This window comes from Protopterus annectens, chromosome 7.part0, assembly GCF_019279795.1.
Source record: "Protopterus annectens isolate FY-2018-M chromosome 7.part0, PAN1.0, whole genome shotgun sequence".
Lineage (NCBI taxonomy): Eukaryota > Metazoa > Chordata > Ceratodontiformes > Protopteridae > Protopterus > Protopterus annectens.
The window spans coordinates 1143001542-1143028823 of NC_056739.1; the positions used below are offsets into that span (position 1 = coordinate 1143001542).

The 27282-nt window shown below is 44.0% G+C and overlaps 1 protein-coding gene across 1 annotated transcript in view; it reads right to left on the bottom strand.

Moving 5' to 3' along the window:
* PDIA3 (protein disulfide isomerase family A member 3) overlaps positions 1 to 27282 on the bottom strand; it is a 1140556-nt gene that overhangs the window by 959119 nt on the left and 154155 nt on the right. Inside the window, exons 3-4 of the mRNA XM_044077721.1 lie at positions 22727 to 22844; positions 17455 to 17562 (exon numbers count right to left, since the gene is read on the bottom strand). Of these exons, the coding sequence (XP_043933656.1) occupies positions 17455 to 17562; positions 22727 to 22844 (226 nt within the window). The remainder of the gene's footprint in view (positions 1 to 17454; positions 17563 to 22726; positions 22845 to 27282) is intronic.

The following is a 27282-nucleotide window of genomic DNA, read 5'->3' on the forward strand; positions in this document are numbered from 1 at the left end:
CGCCGGCTCAGAGGGGGTGAGTGGCATCAGACCCTTGTCTGACCCAGTTCTCCCTCTGAGCATCTGCACTGATTAGCTCGGCCCAGACATCTGCTTGAGCAGTCCCTGTCGGTGCTGCCTGGGGTTCCTACTTCGGAGCAGGAGCCCTCTGGCCTGCCTGATAAGGGAGCCTTCGAACTGATGAGCGTACTAGCCCCAGGGCATGGTCAACATTCAGCTCCATCAGCTCCTCCCACTACAGTGCCTGCTGACGTCTCTTCCCACTCTCTTGCTCCCAGACCCAGAGATCCAACGCCTCAGGTTTCCCCACTGGGAATATCTTCCTCTTCAGAGGATTCTCCTGACCTGTCAGGTGAACCTCCGCGCAAGAGGACATGTAAGAGGAAGCATGTGGACTCAGTCTATCACCTCCGATGCAGACTTGGATGAGTCTGAAGGATCCCCAAAGTCCCCCTCTGAGGATGTCGCTTTCTCAGACATCCTTGAAATCCTCAGAGGGGGAACTGGTCTTCCCTTAATCCTTCGGAGGACGAGTCTGTTTACCTGGAGGCATTTGGTTCTCCACCCTCCACCTCCTGGGTGTCTCCGCCTTTCGACCCCCCTCATGGAAGTGGTGGCAAGGAAGGCTTGGACGGCCCCGGATTCGGTGGCCTCCACCCCATGGAGGCCTTCTAAATTTATTACGGCTATTTTGGTATCCCCTGTTCTTAAACCTAGATGTTAAATCTAGTCTGTAATGGTCGTACGTGGAAGATTTTGAAAAAATCATTTTGATCCAGAGAAACTGATTTCGGGATTTGTTCAAATTCTTCCACATATGACCATTACAGACGAGATTTAACATCTAGGTTTAAGAACAGAGGGATACCAAGTGGGTGACATCACTAGAGCCAGTCTGTTTGCTAACCAATAGGATAGATCGCAGTTGTCATATCAGGTTCGGGATACAAAAGAATCTGGTACTTAAATTACAATTTATGGGAGAAATACCAAAAGTTTTATGAATATTATTCAGACTGGCATTTATTAAGATCAGATACTTTAAATAATTATATTAGAGATAGATGTTCCTATTTCCTTTCGGAAGGGGCGGTCTTTGGGATCCTTATTCAGCCATTACAAAAGGGTTTATGACAAAGTTCGTAGTTCAACTAAAATGACAATTACTGGTCAACTGATATCAGGCTGCTATCCATGTGGTAACTGCATTTACTGTCCAAGAATGTTAAAATCAAATAGTTTCACTTCCCATAACTCTCCACATGTATACAATGTCATTTTTTGCCAATTTTAGTAGTAATTGGGTTATTTAGCTCAATGCAGTTGCTGGGCATTTTGTGGGACAAACGTCCCGACCCTTTAAAATGAGGGTTGGGGAACATTTAAGTGATATTAAAATTAAACAAAAAAAACACAAAAAGGGTTAGAGTTCTCTAAAGACATGCTTAAACATCCAACGGGGTCTTTTAGCTTTATGGTTATTGACCATATCAGGTTTAGGAATAAAGAAGCTCATACTACATGAAGTGTTAGCAAATAAAGAGAAAATGTGGATTAAATTGGGGGCCTTATTCCCACCTGGGTTGAATGACCAATTCTGAAAGTATCGCATAAAAAATTGCCTATTTGAAGTGATACAAGTGTTTCTTTTTTGCTTAATCATGTTTGTGACATGAAAACAGTTTATATTTACATTATCCATATTAGTATTAATATGGTAGTATTTATTGTGTACACTAGAGGGCATCAGACTACATATATGCCATGTATTTTTTCACTAAGTGTGGTTGCTGAAGGCTTTTGCCGAAACAGGTATAACCATACTGGTCATTTTTCGACCTTTGGTCATGGAATAAAATTGCTATGAATCAGGCTACAGGAGATGTTGGGTGCTGGCTTTCATTTTTTGTTGGGCAAAATTAGAGTATCCATCACTTGATTTCTTAAAATATTCCCCTATATCTAACTTTTTTTCAAATAGACCAACCATTTGATTGGTTGGGGGTGTAAATTTACTGGGTTTGACTAAACCATGTTCATAATTAGTCCCTTTTGTTAGGAAACACCCTAATAATTTTGTGTGCAAATAGTTCCAAATTAGCATTTTTGATAGTGTCCCCTTTCTACATGGTACAAATTTGAAACCTTTTGATAAGTTTGCATGCCCAGCATCCAGTTTCATCTTTGAATAATTGTATACTTTATAATACCAAAAGCGTTGGTAATTATTTCTGAATTTTTCTAAACATTAAAATTAAACGTTTGATTTTCTTCAGAAATCTCATATGATGTCACACTTTCAATATTAATCATATCCTCAGATGCTGGGCTTGTGCCCCCAAAAAGTAAACTACTTGTCTGGATCTACCATACTTTGTGCCTGTAAAAACTCTGCTTTGTGGTTAAATTGACTGCCCCTCCCCATTTTTATTTTGATCCATATTTGACAAAATCTCATTACCAAAACAATCGTTTTCCGTTTCAACCCCAGTAGTTAAAAACATTGTGCTGTTGAATAATGAAGGCTCTTCTCCATCTAACTGAATACCCCCACCCTCATTTTTGCTTAAATCCATATTGGACAAAATCACTTCATTCCACAACTATTCACTTCCCACTTCAAACATTTTAGAAGTAGAGTAAACAACTGCAATAAACTTTCATTTAAAATTATGGAACTGTTTGAATTCTAATTTAACACACAATTACTACTACTTCCGGTGACTAATGAATTCAGTACATTTAAGCGCTCAAACGTTGCACACACATTGGGTTCTGAATTCTCATTAAGAACACGTTGGATTCATAGTTTCAAAATTAGTCAAACTTGTTTTTTGTCCAATTCAAAACAGTGTTGATGTTAGTTGATGTGTCCACTGCCGCACACTTGGTTCCCCTGAAAGGCACACTAGCGGCCGTGTTATACAAGCTTTTGTTGTAAGAGTCTAATATTCAGTCTTGTTGGCTCGTCAAGCCTGTCCTTAACATACAATTTTTTGTGTAAGCCAGTTAACTGACCTTCATGAGACTGAAAAACATTACTTACTTGAGGGGAACTGTGTGTAGATTCTTTCATTTACCACCTCGTTGCATATCCTTTGTACGCCTTCTTTGGATAATTCCAAACTTTGGGTCGTGCTCTCTGCTGCACATACTGCCGTTCTCTGCTGCACATACTGCCTTTTTCCCTCTTGTTGGTTTGTGAACATCTTGCCATTTGCTGCGCAGCTTCTCCGACTGCCTGGGTCCCTCGTCTAAAGGGTCTTTTGCCTGCAGACCATAATTAAATTTTCTTCCTCTGCCATCATTTTGTCATCACGATCTACTTCCTCATTGGCCGAATTCAGAATAATTTTATTTATATAAATATGTTGAATGCATTTTTAGTAAGTTTTGAGAGAATATAGTCATGTTGCGTTAATTTGGAGGGAAATTGGTGTACTGGGTGGATACACAAAAAGGAATGCATGTGAGTTTAACTATTCTGATGAAGTCTTGTTGTGAGGACGGAACCTAGGTAAACTTTGTGGATCATCTACTTTTGCAATAAAGTGTGGACTGGTTTGCTGTTGCAAATTTTTGGACATTCTTCTTTCATTTATAGAACATGGATCGCTTGCTATTCTCCAGGTGCTTTTTTTCTCAGGGACGCAATATGAATAGTAGCAATTGACAGTATCTCAGCCTGACCACAAATCATAAGAGGCTTAAATTGCCTCAAAGTGTAATCCTAGAAGCTGGGTAGGGGAGAAACTTATCTTGTGTGGTTCTGGGCCTTGTTTGGTTAGAAGGGAGGTGGTGTACAACTCAAAATACCCAGGGCATAGGCCAAAACCTTCACTTTCAGATCTTGTTCTTGTGACTGGCTTTGGCTGATCAAGTAACCTTCTATCCCTTGTGTAGCAGCATTCAAATTTTTGTCAGACTCCATGCAGGAGTGGCAAGAGAGGTTAGCTATTGGTCTTAGGCTGTCCCCCAAGTATCAGTCCTGACCCTGTTTGCAGCTGAAGCATGACCACAACCGGCCAGCTTGTGTGGAGGGAGCAATTTAGTTTCCGCAGTTGGCCCTTAGACTGTCACTTGTCTTACCACCTGCGCCACCACAAGTTGCAAAATGCTCACTGGCAAGTTAGACTCCTGAGGGTGGCAGAGATATCCCACATTAGATACGTGTAGTGCTTGTGATGGATTCTCTTTGCTGGTGTGAGTGTACTTTTTAAGGGGAACATGGTTGATGCTTGGAAGTTTCCTGCATGGCTTCCTTCCTCGACAGTGCACCTGGTATGCAACATGCTGGGACTACCATTTGACACCCAGAACCCAGCTGCTGTTTAATTTTACCTCTGTATGTTGATGCACTTGAGCTAGAACAAAGATAAAGTTTTCCCTACATCTTACTCTGCAAGAAAAGAAGTTTCAATGCTAATGAGGTCATCTGTGGACTGGTGCAACTTATTTGGTGCCCCCTCTCCCCAGTAGTGGCTTGCATGCATTTTTGGAGACTGATTTAAGAACCTTAATCTTCCATGGTACTTAGTTTTCAGTGATACAGTTAATGTGGTTTTAAGCATCTGGATTTCTCTCCTCTGTCACTTTGAATGTAAAGGTTGGTTTGTTCACATTTGTTGGGATAGTCAGGCTGTCAACAAAAGCAAACAATTTTTAGTGGAGGCCTGGGGAGGAAACCTCCGTACACAAGTACGAAAGACCAAGTACACAAGTGTGTTATGGGGGAGGGGTAGTACAAGTTTCCTAGCAGCACAGCTTAGACTAAGCTTAGCAAATAGCAAAAGCAGAAGATAATTTATTTTCCATTTGTTAACCAGGAAATTCCAACTGGACCAGGTCCATTTACAGCAGAGGTCCGGGGAGAAAAGCTCTGAAACCTTGCTGCAAGAGAGAATCAAATTTATACAGCATTATACAAAGGTAATTTAATGCAACAAAGTTTTTTGCCAACCACAATGTATATGAAATAGATTGGAAAGACATTTTCCAGGAGAAACTGTCATGAATTCCATTTAATGTGCAGGTGTATAATTGACAAAAGGAGGAGCAATCTCCCACTATGAGAAGTAGCAACTAATAGCCAGAGTTATTGGCTGGGTTTAATACTGTTGAAGGTTAAAGCGAGTCGCTTGGAAGTTGAAAAAGGAAGGGAGGAGATGGGAGAGTAAAGGTTAAGTGATACAAGGACACAACCAGGTGTTTAGTAGATGTGATTTTTAGGGAGTTTTTTGAATTGTGGGGTGGTAGAGGCAGTGGTCAGAGAATGGAGGAGGAAATTCCAGTTTTTAGAAACTATGTGGGAAGAGCGCTTTGCCTGCAGTATTTTGCCCTGGAGATGCAGAGGAGACATTTGTCAATAGATCGGAGATGCCAATTTGCAGTGTAATGGGTAATTGATAGATTTTTTTTTCAGGGTAGGTTCATAGGTTAGTACTAGGCTAACTGCCCTTGCGAGCCATTTTAAGCCTAGCCAATTATCCCTTGTGAGACTCAAACCCTGCACCTTGTGTTTTTAAGGCAAACACCTTAACCATTAGGCCACCCTCCCCACTTAAGAATGTTCTTTGCAGTAACTAGCTGGTGGTAGTTAAGCAGCTGCGTGAACTCTAGCCATTTTAGTTTTTCGTGCAACAGTGATGTGTTCTGTAACTAGAGCTTGTAGCAAACTTGGTTATCTTATTGTAACAGGATTCTAGCTTAAGTCAGTTTCTAATATGGGTGAAAATAGGTGCTGCATACAGTAGTGCAGACAGGTGACTCTGGGCGAGGGGGACATGTTAAGTTGTCAATCTCGCCTTCATTCTTGCTGGATGGGTTCAGAGCCGAACCTCTGCTCCGACTCTGCCACTTACTAAAGCTAGCGAGCTAAATTTTACCAGCTCAAGGCAACCCTATATCCCATGATGCTAGGCGATAACTACCCAGATCTCGTTTGCAAGGTGCGTTCTTCCCGGCTCTTGGTAAGAGGTAGATGATGTAGAGGTAGAGGTAGATGATGTAGAGGTAGAGGTAGATGATGTAGAGGTAGAGGTAGATGAGGTAGAGGTAGAGGTGGACGAGGTAGAGGTAGAGGTGGACGAGGTAGAGGTAGAGGTGGACGAGGTAGAGGTAGAGGTGGACGATGTAGAGGTAGAGGTGGACGATGTAGAGGTAGAGGTGGACGATGTAGAGGTAGAGGTGGACGATGTAGAGGTAGAGGTGGACGATGTGGATGTGGATGATGTAGATGTGGATATATAGTACCTTTCTACTTAGTTTCCCACTCCTTTCTTGTTTAGACTAACTTAACGGTTAATTTAAAACCTTTTCCCCATTAGTACCCTTTCTTTTCCCCTTATCCCAAATTATACATCCCTCCCTTTAAGTTGGGCCTTAGGCCTGCCCCTTTCCTAATTCCCGACAGGGATTCTGTATTGTTTGTACCCCTGTATCCCTGTTTTTCTTAGTTTGTGTGGATTTGGGCGTGTGTGTTTTTTTTTTTTTTTTTTTTTTATACTTGTGCCCCTTTACTTTGATAGCACTATGTCGAAGGACACAAAGGTCTCAGGCTGCAAAAAGTGTGACTCGTGCTGTCAGAAGATGTGACAGTCACACTTGTGTTTACTGCCTAGGACCTCTGCACCTGCAGGACTCTTGTTCTGTGCGCCATGCATTCAGCCCAAGAGTCATGCAGGAACAAATTAATCTTAAGGGGCTTAAAGCCAGAGGGCTCCCCATCTACGTCTGCGCCGGGGAAGCCCTCTAAGCCAGCCAAACCGTCTGCTCAGAGTCCTAAGCCTTCGGCTGCTGGCTCACCATCTGTGGCAAGATCGGCTCCGGCTGGAGCAAATACTTCTGTGTCGCAGCTTCCAGCATCGGCTCCACTCTGCGCCGATTCCGCTGAGCCTCTACTCTCATGGTCGGTTCCGGCTGGAGCCGATGTATCTTCGGCTCCTTCAGCTCCATCCATCTCCAGGAAAAGGTCCAGATCCCCATCTTTGGAATCTATCCATTCGGCTCTGGGGTCACCCTTGCTCTCGGAGCGGAGCCATTGGAGCCGTTCTTCTCTGTCATCCAGGCTTTCCGACCTTGAGAGAGTGGTCAGTAGACAAAGTCTCAGGCACTGGCCCAAATGCTTCACAGCCCGTCTCAGACAGTGGCCATTTCAACTACTATTCCTCCCTCGACTCTCCCTCAGAGTTCGGAGCTGGAGCTCCTCGGAGCCGTGACTGTTGTGGCGTCAGAGCCAATACCTCCCTTCGGCTCAGTCGTCCTCTGCTCAGATCTGATGCCTTCCATTGGAGGGATCCGGGCACCTGGTCTCTCTCGCCGGCTCCGAGGGGGTGAGTGGCATCAGACCCTTGTCTGACCCAGTTCTCCCTCTCGGAGTGTCTGCACTGATGAGCTCGGCCCAGTCATCTGCTTCGGAGCCGTCCCTGTCGGTGCGGCCTGGGGTTCCTACTTCAGAGCGGGAGCCCTCTGGCCTGCCTGATAGAGGAGCCTTCGAAGTGACGAGCGTACTAGCCCCAGGGCATGGTCAACAGTCCGCTCCTCCCACTACAGTGCCTGCTGACGTCTCTTCCCACTCTCTTGCTCCCGGACCCAGAGATCCAACGCCTCAGGTTTCCCCACTGAGAATATCTTCCTCTTCTGAGGATTCTCCTGACCAGTCAGGTGAACCTCTGTGCAAGAGGACATGCAAGAGGAAGCATGTGGACTCCCCTGAGTCTATCATCTCCGATACAGACTTGGATGAGTCTGAAGGATCCCCCCAAAGTCCCCCTCTGAGGACGTCTCTCAGACATCCTTGAAATCCTCAGAGGGGGAACTGGTCTTCCATTAATCCTTCTGAGGACGAGTCGGTTTACCTGGAGGTGTTTGGTTCTCAACCCTCCACCTCCTGGGTGTCTCCGCCTTTCGACCCCCTCATGGAAGTGGTGGCAAGGAAGGTTTGGACGGCCCCGGATTTGGTGACCTCCACCCCACGGAGGCTTTCTAAATTTATTACGGTTCCAGCTGATGGGCAGTTTTTAACAAAAGGTGTCTGTTGATGCCATGATGGTGGCTGCAGCCACCAAGAAGGAACTACCCGATCCTTCAGTACCTATCCATCCTCCTAACAAAGATTCTAGCACTATGGATAGGTACGGTAAGCGGATGTCTTCTTCAGCGACCTTTGCCATGCGGTCGCTGAATTACTTGTCACTTCACCCAACTCTTTGAGAACATCTCTTTGAAAGCGGGTGAAATTTTACAGATCCGTCAGCTGCTGGGTCCCAAGATAAAATCAACTCACAGCTAGGAACCCTAAACTCCATTGTTAACTCCTCCATGCGGCTCATTTCCTATGCAGCCGATGGAGTGAGTAGGGCCGCAGGCACAGGTGTGGCCTTAAGGCGTCACGTCTGGATGCGGCATTGTAAATTTTGCAGACCCCTTCAAGGCATCCTTCACGAACTCCCCTTTTGATGGGCCTCAAGTGAAAGACACCTTGACCAGATGCGGGCAAGATGGTAAGACTTTCTGCCGGAGTCAGTTTCTCCACCCCTTCCAGACCATATCCTAAGGGTCAAAACGGTGGAAAGATGTGGTTCCGCAAATCACAAGGAGTCACGCCTGACGCAAGAGGTCAGAGGCAGAGGGGGTAACAACAGACGCCACCCAAGAGGCAGAGGGGTCCGCAGAATCAGGGTAGCAGAGAGTCTGACAAACCCTTCCAACATCCCTGAGGTGTTGCCAGATTGTCCACCTTCGGAGGCAGTCGGGGGAAGAATGTAGTTGTACCCAAAAGCCTGGCTCTCCCTCACTTTAGACAAATGGGTACAGTCTGTTATATCAGAGGGTTACAAAATTCCCTTTATCCAAACCCCAACTCAACAAAAGGGAACCCTTCCAGACGTTCCACCCAGTCTAAGGTAACAAGCAGTGCTAGAAATATCAAAACTACTAGCAAAGAGCCATCCAGCCAGTCCCAGCAGACCAACTAGGATCCGGAGTAGACTCAAAGTTCTTTTTGGTACCAAAAAAACAGGGGACTGGAGACAAATTAGATCTCAGCAAACAAGGACAAGATTCCGGATGGTCACGCTACAGTCCATTCTACCCTTTCTGGGCAAGGACAATTGGATGTGCTCAGAGGACCTTCAGGACGTGTACTATCACATCAAAATTTACAGGCGCTCCAGAAGGTTTCTCCGCTTTCAGCTGGGGGCCAGTCACTACCAGCAGAGCCCTGCCCTTTGGTCTCATTACAGCCCCCAGATTGTTCACCAAATGTATGGCAGCGGTTACGGCTCACCTGAGGAGTCAAGGACTCCAGGTGTTTCCATATCTAGACTGGCTCCTGCCACCACCAGGCATCAACTTCAGGCCAGAGATTACACCATTCACATTTGCAGAGGGCTAGGAATCTCTATAAATTTCGAAAAGTCTGCCTTGTCACCTTCATAGGTTCATACTAGGCTACCTGCCCTAGGGCATTTCTAAGCCTAGCCAGAGTGTGTGTGGCTTTCACCACCCCTTAGGATGAGAATACTATACCCATTAGTTTGCTGTGCCTCAGTCCAGCAGTGACACAGAGATGATTCCCGGGGTAAACCTACGATCTCCCATCCACTCGTCAAGATTTCTCTTGAACAGAGTCAGTGAGGGGCTCTGCCTCACAGACTGGGATTCTGTTCCATAGTGTAGGGAGTCTCTGGGTGATGAATCTGTCCCTCCAGCACATCCTATTTATATCCATGTTGAGGTTTAAGTCTCTTGCTCTCGTGGCTCTGGTGGATTTGGATTTTTTGAGGTGGAGCATGTCCATTAATTCCGGGTTGGACATGGCCTTGTATGTCAGGCACAGATCACCTCCGAGCAGACGGTATGCGACTGAATAGAGCTGGAGTTTCTTCAGTCGGGCATCGTATGACATATGTTTGAGCCCCTTTATCCTTTTGGTGAGGAACTTTTGGGGTCTTTCCAACTGCTGCAGGTGTCGGGTAAGGTACATTCCGAATGGGGCGTTGTACTCCATCATTGGTCTGATAAATGAAGAGTACAGGGGTACAATGACCTCTCCTGATCTGGATGTGAATCCCTTCATGATCAGGTGGGCAATGTAGAAGGTCTTCCTAACCACTTTGGCAATGAGAGTGTCAAAAGAGAGGTTACTGTCAACTTGGGTCCCCAGGTCCCTGATCACTTCTTCAGTGTTCAATGGATTACCACCTATGTGGTAATTGGGGGTTACCTTGTTTATCCCAAAGGGTATGACTATACATTTTTTGGCATTTAGCTTAAAGCCATGGCTCTGGCATCAGTTATCCATTTCTACGAGACCTCTCTGGAAGATGTCTGTGTCTGATGGAGTGTCAATTATGGTGCCCAGTTTGCAGTCATCTGCAAATTTTGTCAGCCAAAATCCCCCTATGTTTGCCTGCACTTCAGAAAAATAAATGCCGAACGAGAGGGGGCCCAGGACTGAGCCCTGTGGGACACCGCTCGTGACCGGCTTAGAGTCCGACATGGCACCAGCAACTGTAACCCTGTGTGTTCTGTCCTTGAGCCAGTTTGCAACCCATCTTGTGACATGGGTTTGCATCTAAGCTGGTGAGCTTTTCTATGATGCCCGAGTGGGGTATTGTCAAACGCTTTTGCTAGGTCAAGGTAGGCTGTGTGAACTGCCTTACCCTCATCAATGGCCTTGGTGACTGTTTCGAAAAAGTCAACCAAATTCAAGAGGCAGGATCTGCTCCTGACAAAGCCAAATTGGGTAGGATCCAGTGTCTGCAGGTCCCCAATGTCTTTATGAGTTCCATTATGATCCTCTCCATAGCTTTGCAGACCAGGCTCGTCAAGCTTATGGGGCAGTAATTTCCAGGGTCCGTAGAAGCACCGCCTTTGTGGAGTGGGACCACAGTTGCCGTACGCCATTCTTTGGGTACGTATCCTGTAGTAAGGCTAAGATTAAACAGCAGCCTTATGTGTGGGTTTAGTTCCTCATTGAGTTAGTGTAGCACACAGCCGGGGACACCGCCCGGTCCCATTGATGCTGTGTTTTTTGCTTTAGAGAGAGCAGCTCTCACCTGGGCATCTGAGATGTTTGGGAGGCTAGACTCTGGTGGGATAGATATTTCTCCTTTTGGGGGGGGAGGGAGGGGAGAAATTTGCACTGAACCTGTCTGCCAGTATGTTGGCAATGTCTGTGGGTTCAGTGATTTTTTTATCATTTTGGATAAATTCTGAGCATATCTGGGAGTTTCCACCCAGGTTTCTAACATAGCTAAAGGCCTTATGATTGTCTTTTGTGTCAAGCGATTTTTCTCTCAAAGTTGGCCTTGGATGATTTTATGAGTGATCGTAGTTTTTTGCTAGTATTGATCAGAGATGCCTTCCCTTTTAGGGATTTTGCTCTGTCATGTAGTAGCTTTCTCCTCTTGTTGTAGTTTGTTTATAGCTGGGGTCCACCAGACCGGGCGCCTGCCTTTGGTGGAAAGGGTCTTTATTTTATTAGGGATTGCTTGATCCATACATTCCTGGAGGTGCTCGTAGAAGGCATCTGTAAGGGTTTCAGCAGCGTGGGTTGTGGTTTCCACTGGCTCGGGGGCCTTGAAGGATACCACTCCAGTCTTAAGAAGTGTGAAGTTTGCTTTTGAAAAGTTCTTCATTGTGGTCTTTTTTGCTGGGGGTGGGGGCGGGATGTGGATCTCCAGTGAGATTAATTTATGGTCCGATCTCAATGAGGGATATACTTCCGGTGTGGAGCATTTTGTCCCCATGTTTATGATGATCAGGTCTAGTATATTTTCTCCTCTTGTGGGAATGGTGACTAGTTGTTCCATAGCATTTGAGTTTATGAACTCCAGGAACCTTTGGGCTAGGGTGTTGGGGCTTGAGTAATGGTTCCCAGTCTATGTTTGGGTAGTTGGTTACCCAATATGATGGTGTTTGGAGAGACATTCATACTCTCCAGTGTCTTCAGGAAGGCTGTGTGGGTTTCCCGAGTTTGAGAAGGTGGTCTGTAGCATGCTACAAACTGTAGGGCAGTTTTACCTATGGTTAATTACACCTGGATTGTCTCCGATGCTTCGTGTGTTGCCACTAACCTGGAGGTGTGGGTATCCTTTATGAATATGGATACCCCCCCCTCTTGTGGTTCGGTCCGGATTTTGGGGCCGGAACGCATGATATGAGGTATAACCTGATAGTGCTGGGGTGCTCTCAGGAGCCTTGAACCAGGTTTCAGTCACAGCACAGACATAGAAGTTCTCCATGCTGAGGAGGGCTTTGAGGGCGTGCATCTTGAGGTTTAGACTTCTGGCATTGAGCAGTATTACCCTTAGTTTTTCTCCATTTTTGTTTTCTAGGGCGGTAAGTTTATCATTTGAGCCTTGCCTAAAAAAGGCACTAGGGGGTGGCAAGAGCCTTTGCCAATATCCGGAAGCCCAGGGGTGACAGGTGCAAACCGTCCCTTGCGAAGCAGCGTGGCTTGTCAAGCATGTCATCCCAGGCAGACAGACATTGGATCCCCTTAGAATGACACCAGTAATTAAGCCAATTATTAAAGCTGATCATTTTGTCTCTGTATTGTGGCATCATTCTTGGTGAGGGTAGGATACTGCTCAGGGTCAGGGTCATACCGGCCTGGGCTACATAATCTGAGAGCTCTTCTAAGTCTCTTCATGTAGTCCAGGGTCCAGGGAGGTACGTCTCAGGTCGTTCACACCGGCATGGACAATGACAGAGTCATACTTGTACTTGCTGTGGAGTGACCCGAGAGCTTGTGTTATGTGGCAGATTCTAGCGCCTGACAGGCAGCTTACTGTGATCTTTTCCTTGTTCAGTCTGGTGAGTGGGACGTCAGTGTGTCTATGGAGTCACCTATAACAAGCGTCTGGCATTTGGCCTTAAGGGCTGTGACTGTTTAGCACACTGACTTTGAGAACTGTGTGTTGCATGTCTTATGTCTTGAGGTGGCAGTTGCTTGGGTGTCTGCTTTGGAGGCCTTTCAATTTATTACCTTCATAGGTGCCAACTTGGACACTGTGCAGCTCTCCGCAAAGTTAACAGATCAAAGGATCTTAGATATTCAAAACTGTCCATGTTCTGCTTCAGAGCGACAGAATTCAGGCCAGGTATGTCCTGAAAGTATTGGGGCTCATGGCGGCCGCCATCACACTTCTTCCTCTTGCCCGCTTTTACATGAGTCTTCTACAGTGGATGCTTTTCGCCCAATGGTCTTTCCAACAACTCCCTATGCACCACAAGATCATGACAACTCCAATTTGCAAAAATCTGTCTTTGTGGATGTTGTCCCCTCAAGTCCATCAAGGCAGACCCTTTATTCCTTCCTCCCCGGTCGCCACTGTGACATCGGACGTCTCCCTGATCGGGTGGGGGGCATTTTCAGGGCAGGACAGTCCATGGCACATTGCAACCTTTTGAATGCCACCTACATGTCCTGGAGATGAGAGCAGTGCTTTTGACATTGCAAGAACTCCATGACTCTTCCCCTGGGGACTATTGCAATCCGAACGGACAATGTCCATAGTGTGGTATATCAACAAGCAGGGCGGAACCAAGTTCTATCCCCTGTGTCGAGAAGCACTCACTTTGGCAAGGGGCCATCTCTTCTCTGCTGTTTCTGATAGCAATGCATATCCCCGGGAAGTCCAACATCATAGTGGACAGGTTGAGCAGAGCTATTCTCATGGACAGGTTGAGCAGAGCTATTCTCATGCCACACGAGTGGTCTCTCAATCGGTGACTGAAGAGATTTTTCAGAAGTGGGGCCTTCCCTTGCTGCGATTTTTGCTACACCTCAAAACAGCAAATGCCTTGACTTCACCCTCTTCCCCCTTCCAGGCCATCCCCCCCAGAGATACTAGTCCACGATTGGCCTCGGGGGACTTCTTAACACCTTTCCACCCCTTCCGTTAATCACAGGTAATTCAGAAAGCAACCGCCTTGAGAGCCAAGATGATTCTCATTGCCCCTTATTGGCCTCGACAGATATGGTTTCCGTTCCTGCATAGTTCTCTTGGAGCAGCCTTGGCATCTGGATCCAGTGCCAGATCTTTTGGCCCATCAGTCGGGGCAGCTGCACCAATCCCTCCATTCTCTCAACCTCACAGCGTGGTTTCTCAGATTCCTACCCTAGCCAGACTTCCCTTAATCTCTCATTCGGTCCGTAACATCCAGATAGTGAAAAAATAAAGGTAGAAGACTTGAGAGGCTAAGTGTGGTTGCTGAAGGCTTTTGCCGAAACCAGTATAACCATACTGGTCATTTTACGACCTTTGGTCATGGAATAAAATTCCTTTGAATCAGGCTACAGGAGATGTTGGGTGCTGGCTTTTTCTTTTTTTGTTGGACAGATGATAGTCATGCACAAGCCATTCGTGTAGGTATTTTTTTTGCTGGTTGTACTCTAATTTTGCCCCGAATGAATACAAGTTAAGTAAGTTAGCTGACAACAAAGGGGTGCGTATGAGACCTGATAAAGGTAATAGTACTGTGGTGGTCGACAAAAATGATTACATAGATGCTACAATAAGTATGTTAATGGAAGACAACTATGAGGAAAATAGCATTGAGAAAATTAATGTGGCATACATGAAACTTGATCTAATGATTGAAGACATGCTTTCAGGAGCAAACAAAAACAGAACGTGATTTCTTGAGGAATCCCAATCCAGTAGCAAGTGGGATATCTGGGATTCCCAAATTGCATAAAGGCCATGATGTTAAATTCAGGCCTATAGTGGATGGCAAACGAAACAAGACATGCTTCATGAGTCAATATCTGGATTACATTCAAAAAGGTCTAGGTACCTTTGGATATATTACCAAGGATTCTTAGAATGTTTTAGAAAAATTAAATAAAATAACTATTACTGATTACAAACGTCAATTGTAACTAACATGGTGTTATATATTTTCGGTTATTTCACATAAACTGTATTAAGTTGATTAGAGTGTCAACTGATAGACAGGCCTGTATGATAAAGACCAAGTGAAAGTATTTATCACCATGATGGAAGCAGTATTGTACAATAATTTCTCGTATTTCGAAGGGCATTTTTATAAACAAGTTACTGGTGTAGCGATGGGGGCCGGTTCTGCCCCCATTTATGCCAATTACATAATGTCCTTTTGGGACCAGGAATATGTATTTCAAAGTGCCCACAACAAGTACATTAAACGATACACGCGTTTCCTGGACGTTATTTTTATCGTCTAGGAAGGAAATTGTGAGCAGTTGAAGGCATTTTTGAACTACATCAAAAGCACAGTGGAAATTTACTTACAGTGCAGAAATAAACATTTAGGTATTAAATTGACAATAGAACGGGAATTGAAATGTCTGAAATACAGCATCTGTAGAAACATCTTTTCCAATTCATATTTGGATTACAACAGCTGACACCCTCACCATCAGAAAAGGTCCATTGTTAAGGATCAGATGGAGAGGGTGGCCAGGATGGTCAGTAAAGACCAGGAGTTCCGTATAGAATTGGAATTTATGATCACTGTTTAAAAGGTGATATCCAGAGATCCTATGTATGGATTAGGAAGAAATCATCTGGAAAAGGAATAATGGTATGATCCTGATGGAGGCTGCTGGGCAAGTTTCTAATCAATTGGCAGTTAATATTGGTAAAGGAGAATTAAAAAAAATAAAGGTGAAGGTTTATTACTCTTTACTATTTATAACTAGGATTCAGATTGGTTCTAGTGGATGGTAAAGAAAAACTGGACCATCTTACAGTTAGACAAGAATGTAGAAAGTAAGATGGGTGGTGTTCCCAGGTTTGTGTTTTGGAAGGACAAATCCTTCAAAGAGATCTTGGAGAAGGGGTCCCATCAATAACCATCTAATGCTGGGAGAACGATGGGTAACTTTAAACGTGGGAGATGCAGCACATGCAAATACATTATGGAGACAGGTAAAAACAAACATCAGTGAATAATTACTTTATCCCCTTAATGGGGCATTATAACTGTTGCACTCAAAATGTGTTGTATTTAGCCAAATGTGAGGCATGCCCTGCATTCTACATAGAAAAACTTCCACACACTTTAGGGAAAGAATTAACGAACATGTTATGGACATCAGGCATCTTAAATCCACCAATGCCCTTGCCAGACATTGCTGAATATCCAGTGCATTATTTTAAATTTTGGGTAAATCAACAAATTAAAAAATGATACTCAGGGTAAGGTATTGGATGTCCATCTAGATATATGTGAACTCAAATGGCAACTTAGGCTGGATGCCCAAAACTATCCGGGAATTAATGATAGTGTTAAGCATTGCCCCTATATTAAAGTTAAAAAATATACTGGGAAGTTAGGTGGCTAAGCTAACACCGGATTAGTTTAGGTTAGTACGTCTATTTGAGGTGCCATATTTATTACTTTAGAATTATAATTTTTATATGCATGTGTTAAATTATAGCATTATAAATTTTATATTTATATAAAAGCATTTTATTCATTTTATTTATATAAATGTTGAATGCATTTTTAGCAAGTTGAGAGATTGGGTGGTGCAGCGGTTAACGTTGTCGCCTCACAGCAAGAGGTTCTCTGGTTCGATTCTCGGCTGGGGTGCCTTCTGTGTGGAGTTTGCATGTCCTCCCTGCGTTCGCGTGTTTACTCTGGGTACTCCAGTTTCCTCCACGGGCCTCTGCTGAAAACAGGCTCTGTGGAACCTAGTCGGACTTTCCTAAACAAATAAAAAAATAAAAATAAAATATGGTCAAGTTGCTTTAAATAATCTGGAGGGAAATTAATTGGTGTACTGGGTGGATACACAAAAAGGAATGTATGAGTAACTGTTCTGATTAAGTCCGGTTGTGGGGATGAAACCTAGGTCAACAACTTTGTGGATTATCTACTTTTTACAATAAAGCGTGGACTGGTTTGCTGATGCAAATCTGTGGACATTCTACTTTCATAATAGAACGTGGATGGATTGCTGTTCAGGAGCTTCTCAGTATTTGTTGGTTTGGTTCCAAGTTGATATGGTGTGTCCCTCCCAAGCAGAGGAACATAGTTTGCATAGATTCAAATTTATGATCACGTAACTGCAAATACACTAGTCTCAGTCCAAGAGATATGCTTGGCAGGAGGTACAAACATCCCAGAAAACAAACTAGAAAATGTACACAACTGTGCATGGTTAAGGCCATCAGAAAAAGGAATCCAATCAACTGCAGGACGCATTGGAAGTAGATTCTACACAGACATAACTCACATGGCTATCTTCTGTCTTGCAATATCCAAGCAAGCACATTACCACCAGTGTACTGCCCCTAAAATTAGTGTTCACCTCACCTAATCCAGGCAAGCTTTCAGAAACTGCCTCACCCATCACTGTAGAGCTGGGACAAAAAGTACAGACAGTAAAATACATACACACTTAAAAAGCACACACCACAGTTTAAACAAAGAGTGAAACAAGTCTATGCTTACCTACTACACTTGCATCCTTGTCACCGACATACTTCTGAAGTGCCTCTATGGATTTAAGTTCAACTGAGGCAGGTCCTGCCTGCTTTTTCAAATGACTAACAATGCCATCTGAAACAAAATAGAATTTTAGTTTCTGGCAACTAAAACAAGTACTGTAGCAGAATTTAAGTTTTTGGTCAATCTTGACACTCTGCAGGCATTACACCACGATTGGAGTGACACCTATGTATACACGTTTGCCATGCCATCAGTGCAAAGATGTTACAATCTAATGAAAACTGTCAGCTTAGAGTAAAGTACCACGGATAACTGCAAGGTCAGTCTATATTAGCTGCATATATTAAATGCTTATACACATTGCTATGCAAACAGTAATTCTTTATTCAACAGAAATGCACCACAGACAAAACTGCTTCGCTTCGTATGAAACTTCATAAGGTGATTAAACACTTTGCCGTGGGCAATTCTGCAGCATACATCACCTGTATTTTTTCCTAAATATAAAAAACAAGAATTAAATCTGTAAACATAATGAAAAAACAGAAGAATATAAAGTACAGTTGTATACACTAATGCAGATGCTAGAGTGTATTCACTGTTGGTCACACTTGGGTTATCCTGCCAGGGATAGCCCTCAGCCAGCCTGAATACCAGAGGCTTAGTATTTCGGCGTCGGTTGCTGTTGCTTCAGGACTGTCGTTAGTGGTACAAAAACAGGCAGATGACTCCATTACTTCAGTTTTTCTTGGCCCAAATGTCAGGAGTCCCCAGATAGAGAGCTAAGTCATGGTGGAAACAGTCACTAGTAAAAAGTAAATACCAATAGCCTTGGGGAGTGCACGACAGACCGACAGAGAAGAGGATTGGAGGGTGGGAAATCAGGACTTCAGTGAATACACTAACATCTACATGTAAGTGTACACAACTGTAATATGCTCATGTTTCACTGTTGCAGTCCCACTTTGATTCCCAAAGCTGAAGAATGGGTGGAACAGTCAAGAGTTGGGGGAGGCTAGTATGCCCTGCAGGGCTGCGGTTGCAAAGCCCATCCTGGATTTGGAAAAGCTAGGCAGGTGGTAATGCTTGGTGAATGTATGAAAAGAACTCAAGTTGCAGCTTCCAGAAAGTCTCTGGTAGGGACTTTTCTGAGAAAGGCTATAGAGGTTGAAGTTACCCTAGTGGAATGTGTTCTGGCCCCCTGAGGGGGTGGTTTCCCATGGTTTGTAACAGAAATTGATACAGTGCGCTAACCATTTGTAATGGTTTGCTTTTATATGGCCTTGCCTCCTGCCCCTGGTGCAAAGCTGACTAGTAACTGGTCAGATTTCCTGAAGGGCTTAGTCCTATCAAGGTAGAATCTGAGCCACCTGTGCACATTTAAAAAAGTGTGCACAATCATTTCCCCCTTATTTTGAGGATTAGGGAAAGGCGGGCAAATGGATAGCTTGATTGAGAGACGCACTGGACACCACTTCAGGCATGAAAGTTGGGTTAGTCTTGAAGACCCTGTCAGCATGAAAAATAAAGGGTCCCACAGCCATAAGTGCTTGTAACTCACTCTACTCTTCTGGCTGAAGTGATTGCCAGAAGTAAAGTGTTTTCCAAGAGAGGAACTTTAACTCTGCTGATGCTGCAGACTCAAGGGGGGGGGGGGTAGTGAGCTTTTCCAATTAAGGTCCCAAGCAGGGGGTAGGGGGTTCTTGGTGGCATTAAGTTGTTAGCCCCTCTCAGGAGCTGCTTGATAAGAGGGTGGGAGAAGAGGTGGCTCAGTGCTGTAATGAGCAGAGATGGCAGAGGCATGGATCTTAATGGAAGGGAAGGATAGGCCCCTGGGGAATAGGTGTGTTAGGTAATCCAGGATGATAAATAAGGAGGGCTGTGCTGGGGTCCACTCCTTTAGTCTGTATCCAGGAACAATACCTTTTCCACTGGTCAGCATAGGATTTTCTAGTACTGGGTCTGGCTTCACATATGACATCCAGTACCTGCTTATTTAGGCTGGCCACTGGAGAAGTCAAGAAATAAGCCAGGCTGCAAGGTTCATTGTCTGCAATTGCAGTTGCATGAACTGTCCCTCCTGCTGAATCAGGAGAGTTGGGATATGGGGGAGGTGCCATGGCGGCAACTGACAGACTGCGCAGGAGTACCAGTGCTGGCATGGCCAGTCTGGGGTAATCAGGATTGCCCTTGGTCTTTCCTCCTGTATCTTGAGTAATACTCTTGTAAGAACAGGTAGAGGAGAAAAGCATGGATTGAGATGTTAGCCCACTGGAAGGATAGGGCATCCACTTTCCAGACTATGCTGCGAGGTTACCTGGTGCAGAATTTGCTGAGCTGGTGGTTGGAGGAAGCAAATAGGTCCACTTTCAGGGCACCCCATTCCTGGGTCACAAGGCTGAAGGTGTTGCAGTTTGCCACTCATGTGGATCTTGGAGATTTCTGCTTATGTTGTCTGCCTGGCAGAAAATGAGCTTGCAGGTGAATATGCATGGCTGAGGCAGTGTTCCATAGGGTCATGGCTAGCCTGCAGAGTGGGTAAGAGTAGGTTCCCTCCCTGCTTGATTTACCACATCACTGTGGGTGCCGTCGGTTTTGATTAGTAGAGGCCCTGGACAGAGTTGAGATCTCAAAGCTGTCAGTGCGCTGAACAATCTCCTTCTAGTGGAGGTGTAGATTAATTTGGGCTCCTGTGGCCCTCAATGCACCTGCTGTCTAGAGGTGTACCCCAGGCATAATCTGATGCGTCTGTGGTTAGGGTCTGGGAGGCAGGGGTTGTGTAAAGGGAAGCCTCTTGTGGTAGCATGATGCTGCCCACCAAAGGAACTCCTTCCTTAGACACTGTATCATAGGTATGATAGTTTCCAGGTCCTGAGAATGTTTAAGTACTATTGAAGTTTCCCCATATGCAGTCTGACATATGGAATTAGTAGAATGCTGGAGGTCATGAATCTTGAGCTTGCAGATTTTCCATGTGGATAACTGCGTTCTGGTGGCCATTTGAGAGAAGCCTGTTAGGTTTGTTTTTCTTTTGAGTAAGGAATGCCATCTGGGATGCTGTGTCCTAGCTTGCTTCCAGGAATAGGGACTAGTTTGGATTTCTTTTCGTTGACAGTGTACCCCAGGGAGGTTAGAAGGTCCTTTACAACTATTAGGTTACAACAGCTTTTCCAGTCTCCCTGAATCAGGTAATCGTCCAAGTAAGGGTAAATTTGAACATTTCTCTGTTTGCAGTAGGCAATGGCTGGAGCAAGGCATTTTGTGAAAACTCTGGGAGCACTGGATAAGCCAAAGGGAAGTGCAGAGAACCGATAATGCATAGGTCCTGCCTGAAATGTAACAATCCCTCAGAAAAGTTAAGCGTCCCTACCTGGTAAATGTCAATCTCACACCTGTCAATCATCTGTGTGTCAATACAGTGTCAGTGTAGGTGCACAGTCGCTCTAGTGCCCTACACCCAGACAGATAAACATTTCTACCTACATGTGCACATAATACACACATTCTGTACACGTCTGTTCACATGTATGGTACATGGGCATGTGGATCATAGAATTTAAACAGAAACCCATGGGCTTTTATTTTTTCATCCAAAGGTTTCTCAGTTTTTTTCTTTCTCTTTTGCACCAAGTGCATTTTTTCCCCACTTTGTTTTACCATAGTTTGCTATAGATGTAAATTCTTTTCATTAAGAGGAAATGCTTACTTAGTACTTGTGTCAAGACTTGTGTGCATAATTCCATTTAGTTGATGTTTTCGAGTTTCAAGGCAATTTAGTCTTATTGCCTTCTCTTAACAATACCCACCATATATATGGCTGTAACACCAAGTGAAAGACATCCAGTCAACCATGTTCTGTTTCATGGCTGACAGTTTACTGCATTGCTCAACTTGTGGGAGCTGCTCATTCCAAGGATGGAAAGGCACTATGAAATAACTCCTCCCTGCATTGCACTCCATTTGTTTTGGTTTGTGAAGATTTAGGTCCTTAGTGCTGATACTTGCCAAACTATTAGACTTTGTGGAGCTGTAAGACAACAGCAGCAATGTCTCTAATAGGACAACAGGCAAGGAACAGACTGCCCAAAGAAGGTCCTGAAAGATATCAAGGGGGGGGTGTTGGTAGGTCATGAGCTTCAAGCCTGAAATTTTACAGTTAGGGACTTTAGGGAATATCCAGTTAGATATGTTGGGAAAGGATCATGAAGGGGCAAACTGGTTTGATCGGGCTAGTACTGCTGAAACATAGCGAATTTAGATTTAATTATACTAGTGAGGTGACTTATGCCTCAATGTATTAGTACATTTGGTAATCCAGAGCTGCCCAGCTAAGCAGTTGATAGTGTCTGCTTTTTTACATTAGTCTGTTCTAATATTTTTAGGCTTTTACTTAATCTATGGCACTATGCGAACATTCAGTTGTGTACATGTTGTATTTGGCCAATACCATACAGAAGGCATGTTATTCATCAAATCTACATTAAAGCCTTAAGGGATACAGACCCAGCTTGGTTTGCTTACATTTGTTAGGATAATGTAATGAACATGCACACATTTGTGCAGATTTAACAAATCTATTAACTTTTTAATACTTGCACTTTGTACTAGAAACAAGCTTATTTCACTCATTTGGGGGGTGTCAATGTATACAACGGGTGCATGGGCGCATCACTATACAAAATGCAGAAATGTACACACTGCAGGTCTCCCACCTGATGCATACTGGTATTTCACCATTTCCAAGTATTTCCTTTTCTCTAAGGATTTCAGCTAATCAGAGGCTGCCACAACCCATACTCATGAAGAGAAGGCATGACAGTGCAGTGTCATCTCTACTACCATAAGAATTTTTTTTCAATAACCCACTACGAAGTGGGTGCACAATGGTGTGATACGCACACAGATTCATGCATCTGTCTAAGCAGCTCAAGACTGCCTGTCCATGTGACCAACAACCTGATAGTCACTGGAGAAATGTAGCCATGACAAGACCAGGTCCCTATCCCCACCCCCTAGAGGGGTGATCTGGCTTTCAGACACCAAATTGCCCATGCATCAGCTGATGCACAGACACCATGTTTCTATACTTATTAGAACGCTCTTAGCGGTGTTTTCTGGAAGAGCAACATGAGGAAAGCACAGGGCAAGCTACCTCATTAGATAAACAGTGTCCAAGGGATTCCAATTACTTTAGTTTTAATTAACATAACGCAAACCACAGTACATAAAACTTTATACATGCACACCAGGGGAAAGAGGATAAAGAATTTCATACCAGCTGTCCGAGGACCATCATATGCTCCAGACTCCTCACCACTTCTGAAGATTTTTAATGTTGGATACCCACTCACTCCATATTTTGTACAGGTGTTTGAGTTTGCAGTGCAGTCAACCTAAAAGGGAAAAAAATAAGTCAGTCTGCAGGAAGATTAAAGAAAGATATTTAAAACACTGAAAACTGACAGGCTCCCGCATCTCTATGGCCTTTGCACCCTGTTTGCACACATTACCCTCTGACCTCTGCAAGGAGTACCGCTACAGAACCAACATTTACTCCATTTTGTCCAATGCCAAAACGATGCCCTAACCCAGTGCTAAAATATTGCATTTAGCAAGTAATGGTCCAAGTTTTCTAGTTTTAACAGTTTTAAAAACACCAGTCAAAATATTTCCATGATAAACTGGAATAATCTAAAGTGGCTTAAAAACAGTGCCAATATATTTCTTAGATGTCCTAGTTGAAAACTTTAGAAAATTTTCAACCCTCTCTCCAGCACCATCTGTAACTTCTCCGGGCAAAGGTGCTTTGTAAATGATGAATTACAGGACAACCCTTAAATTTACACAAAGTTCTACACTGACCCAGAGTTAACAGGTGATCAAAGGAAGAAGACAAGGATTACACAGTCAAGCAAAGTAACTACGACAATGATGGGTATCTGTACATATGTGCAATGATCATTAAATGCACAGCTTCACCCTTAATCATGTAGATTTTTTTGATAGCACATCACCACATCAGCAACATAGCAAGTGATTTTGGGCAAAGGAAAGTCTAGAAACAGTCAAGACAGTGACAGACTACAAACTATTTAGTTCCAAGACTCCCCGAAATGATCTCTAGTGATATAAAATTTAGAGACAAATTTAGAGACAGACACCCATGTACGTTCTATATAGCGCATGCGCACACACGATGCACATATATTATACATATATGATATATACCTACATAATATACATTATACATACATATACACACACTATATACATAAATACATTATATATATATATATATATATATATATATATATATATATATATATATATACACACACATACACACACATACATACATATATAATGTACATGTGTCATAGCACACATACATACATGAGAAGTTGTGTACTTCACACACTATATATATGTATATACATATATATACACATTATATATGTATATATGTATATACACACATATATATGTATATATACACACTATACATATACACTATACAAATATACATACACACCATATACATACATAGAATGTACATGGGTGTGTCACATAGCACACATACATAAGTTGTGTACTTCACACACTATATACACATATACATACACATATATACATACATAATGAGAAGTTATGTACTTGCCATAACGTTCCATGTTAGTTGTCTTCTTCTCGCCTTCTTTCTTGCTGGATGGGGTTCGGAGCCTAACCTCTGCTCCGAGTCGGCCCATTATTAAAGCTAGAGAGCTATTTTTACTGGCTCGAGGCTATCCTATGTCCCATAATGCTAGGTGTGATATACCCAGATCTCATCTGATAGCCAACACTATGGACATACAGGTCCCCACCATGGCAGAGAACATACATACATACATCTCCCAAGTATATAAAACTCTTACAAGAGTTACCAAGAAAAGGAAAAGGAGATATCTTCTGAGATGTGTTATGAGAATTACTCTCGGTCTTGCCAGGCTAGGGGGATGGAGGGTGGGACGCAAGAAAGAAGGCGAGAGGACAACCAACGTGGAACGTTATGGTAAGTACATAACTTCTCAATCTCACCTTCATTCTTGCTGGATGGGACAGCGTCCCTAGCACCTTAGTCCTGGGTGGCTCAATGGAACAAACTCTTGAGTACAGTGGAACCAAAATCAGCCCTACTTCTAGAGGTCATGTCCAGCTTGTAATGAGAAATGAAGGTATGAGAAGCCCATGTGGCCGCTGCACAAATGGAATTCATTGGCAATCTTGTCTGAAAGGCTACTGAAGCTAATGCTCTGGTTGAATGAGCTATGGGCTTAATAGGGAGCTCTTTATGCCTCAATTGGTAAATCAGCATAACAGAGGTCAACCACCTGGACAAGGTTACTTTGGAAACTGGCAGGCCTTGCTTCCCTTCCGTGCAAGACAGGAAGAGCTGTTCTGATTTCCTAGTCTGCTTGGTTCTATCCAGGTAGAAGCATAATTGATGGTGAACGTCCAGACAATGTAACTTCCGTTCAGACCTATTGGTATAAAGTGGGAAGAAAACAGGAAGATCGATGGTCTGATTCACATATCTTTCAGAGAGTACTTGGGACTAATCCATCCTTTTTACCCAAAGTGACACTCTGTGAAAAACAAGGTAAGGAGGGCGAACACAAAGGGCTTGAAGTTCCAATACCCTTCTTGCTGAAGTGATGGCTACTAAAAACAGAGTTTTCCAAGAGAGCAACTTTAACAAACAGGAAGCCGCAGGCTCAATGGGAGGGAGAATTAAAGACGGCACCAAATTTAGGTCCCATGGTGGGGGAGGATCTTTTACCGGGGGCCTAAGTAAGAGGGTTCCTTTTAGAAAGGCTTTACAAAGTTTGTGCGACAATGCTGGTCTCTGACAATCCAACATGAAAATTCGCGATAGCTGCCAGCTGAACTGATGGTGGCTGAAGAACCAATTTGAAAAAGTTCTGCCATAAACTCTAAAACTGTATGGACAGGAGCTGTAAAAGGGTCAACTTGTTTCTCCCCTGCCCAAACAGAGAAACGCTTCTATTTGCTAGCATAAGCCTTTCTGGTGGTAGACTTGTGCGAAGCGAAGATGTCATGAACTGAATGACAGATTGAGGGAAGCCTGTTGAGGGAAGCCTGGCTAGGGTTGGAAGTGGAGCAACCAAGCTGTGAGGTTGAGAGATTCGAGAGATTGATGCAGCCCGCCCGACTGATGTGTCAGAAGATCTGGCGCTGGGTCCAGATGCCAGGGCTGATCTAGTAGATGACGCTGCAGGAACGGAAAAGTACAGTTTTGTACCTACCATAAATGTAGATGTCCGAGAGGAATGCATCTGCAGTCTTTACAAATGGGTTGTCCTGTCGTCAGGCAGCCCTTCGGTCGGCCGGATTCCAAAGTCTGGGTCCGGCTTCGGCTGGTGTCTCACTTCACCCGACGTCATTGCGGCAGTTTTTGGGTATAAAGGGATCAGCCGACGCCATTTTCCTCTGTTTCTTGCCCCAGATGCCAGGTGCCCTCTTGGTAGGCTAAATTTGGATAAATGTCAAAGTTTCCAAATAATAGAGAGCAAACACACAAAACAAACATGTATGTACATATATACAAACAAATGCACCATAATAGATCCCCCCCAAGCTAGCTGAAGATTGGTAAGTACCCTAGGAGTACCTCAGAGGGGAAGGAGGGAGGGTAATCCTGACTGCAGATGCATTCCTCTCGGACATCTACATTTATGGTAGGTACAAAACTGTACTATGTCCTTCAAGGATGCATCTGCAGTCTTTACAAATGGGTAGAATACCATAGCTAGCTAAACTAGGGGAGGAGGAAATGAGAATAGATTATGGTGTAGTCAGGATCCCTTGCAAAACAGCAGTGGCAAAGCCAGCACGGGATCTAGAGTATAGAGGTAAGTTATAATGCTTGGCAAATGTATGCACGGAGGTCCAAGTAGCAGCCTCTATAATGTCCTTGGTAGCCACTCCTCGTAAGAAAGCTGTGGTAGTGGCTGTGGCCCTTTGTGGAGTGAGGCCTGATGTTCTCTGGAATTTTCTTTCCATGGTAGGAGTAACAAAATCTAATGCAATTTCTTATCCATTTGGAGATTGTTTGTTTAGAAATTGGTTTTCCTTATTTTCCTGTTGCATAAGCTACCAGAAGCTGGTCAGTTCTTCTATTGTTTTTTGTCCTGTCCAGGTAGCGTAATAGCCTGTGTACATCCAAGGTATGTAAAAGCTTTTCTCCCCTGTTCTGTGGATTGGGGAAGAATGTAGGAAGGTGGATAGCCTGATTTAAAGAGACTCTGGAAACCACCTTAGGCATAAATGTAGGATTTGTTCTCATGGACACTATCTTGATGGAAGATCAGGAAGGGTTGTACCGCCATTAATGCTTGTAGTTCAGAGACCCTTCTTGCTGAAGTTATTGCCAGCAAGAAGGCAGTCTTCCAGGATAAGTATTGCAAGTCTGCTGTAGCTGCTGGCTCGAAAGGAGGCAGAGTCAGTTTTTCTAGCACAAAGTTCAAGTCCCATGCTGGCAATGGAGGTTTCCTGGGAGGTTTTACATTTTTAATTCCACTCAGAAACTGAGCAGAGGATGCGAGAAGACAGGAGGATTCAAGCTGTATTGTGCTGAAATAGCGGATGCATGTATCTTGGAGGAATAGGACAGGCCTGCGTGGTAGAGCTCAGCCAAGTACTCCAGGATGTTGGCTATGTTCACCAGTGTCGCATCTTGCTCTTTTGCAGCGCTCCAGATGAGATATCTTTTCCATTTTGCTGCATAATTCTTTGTTGAAGGTCTACGAGCCTCCAGGATTATGTCCTTAA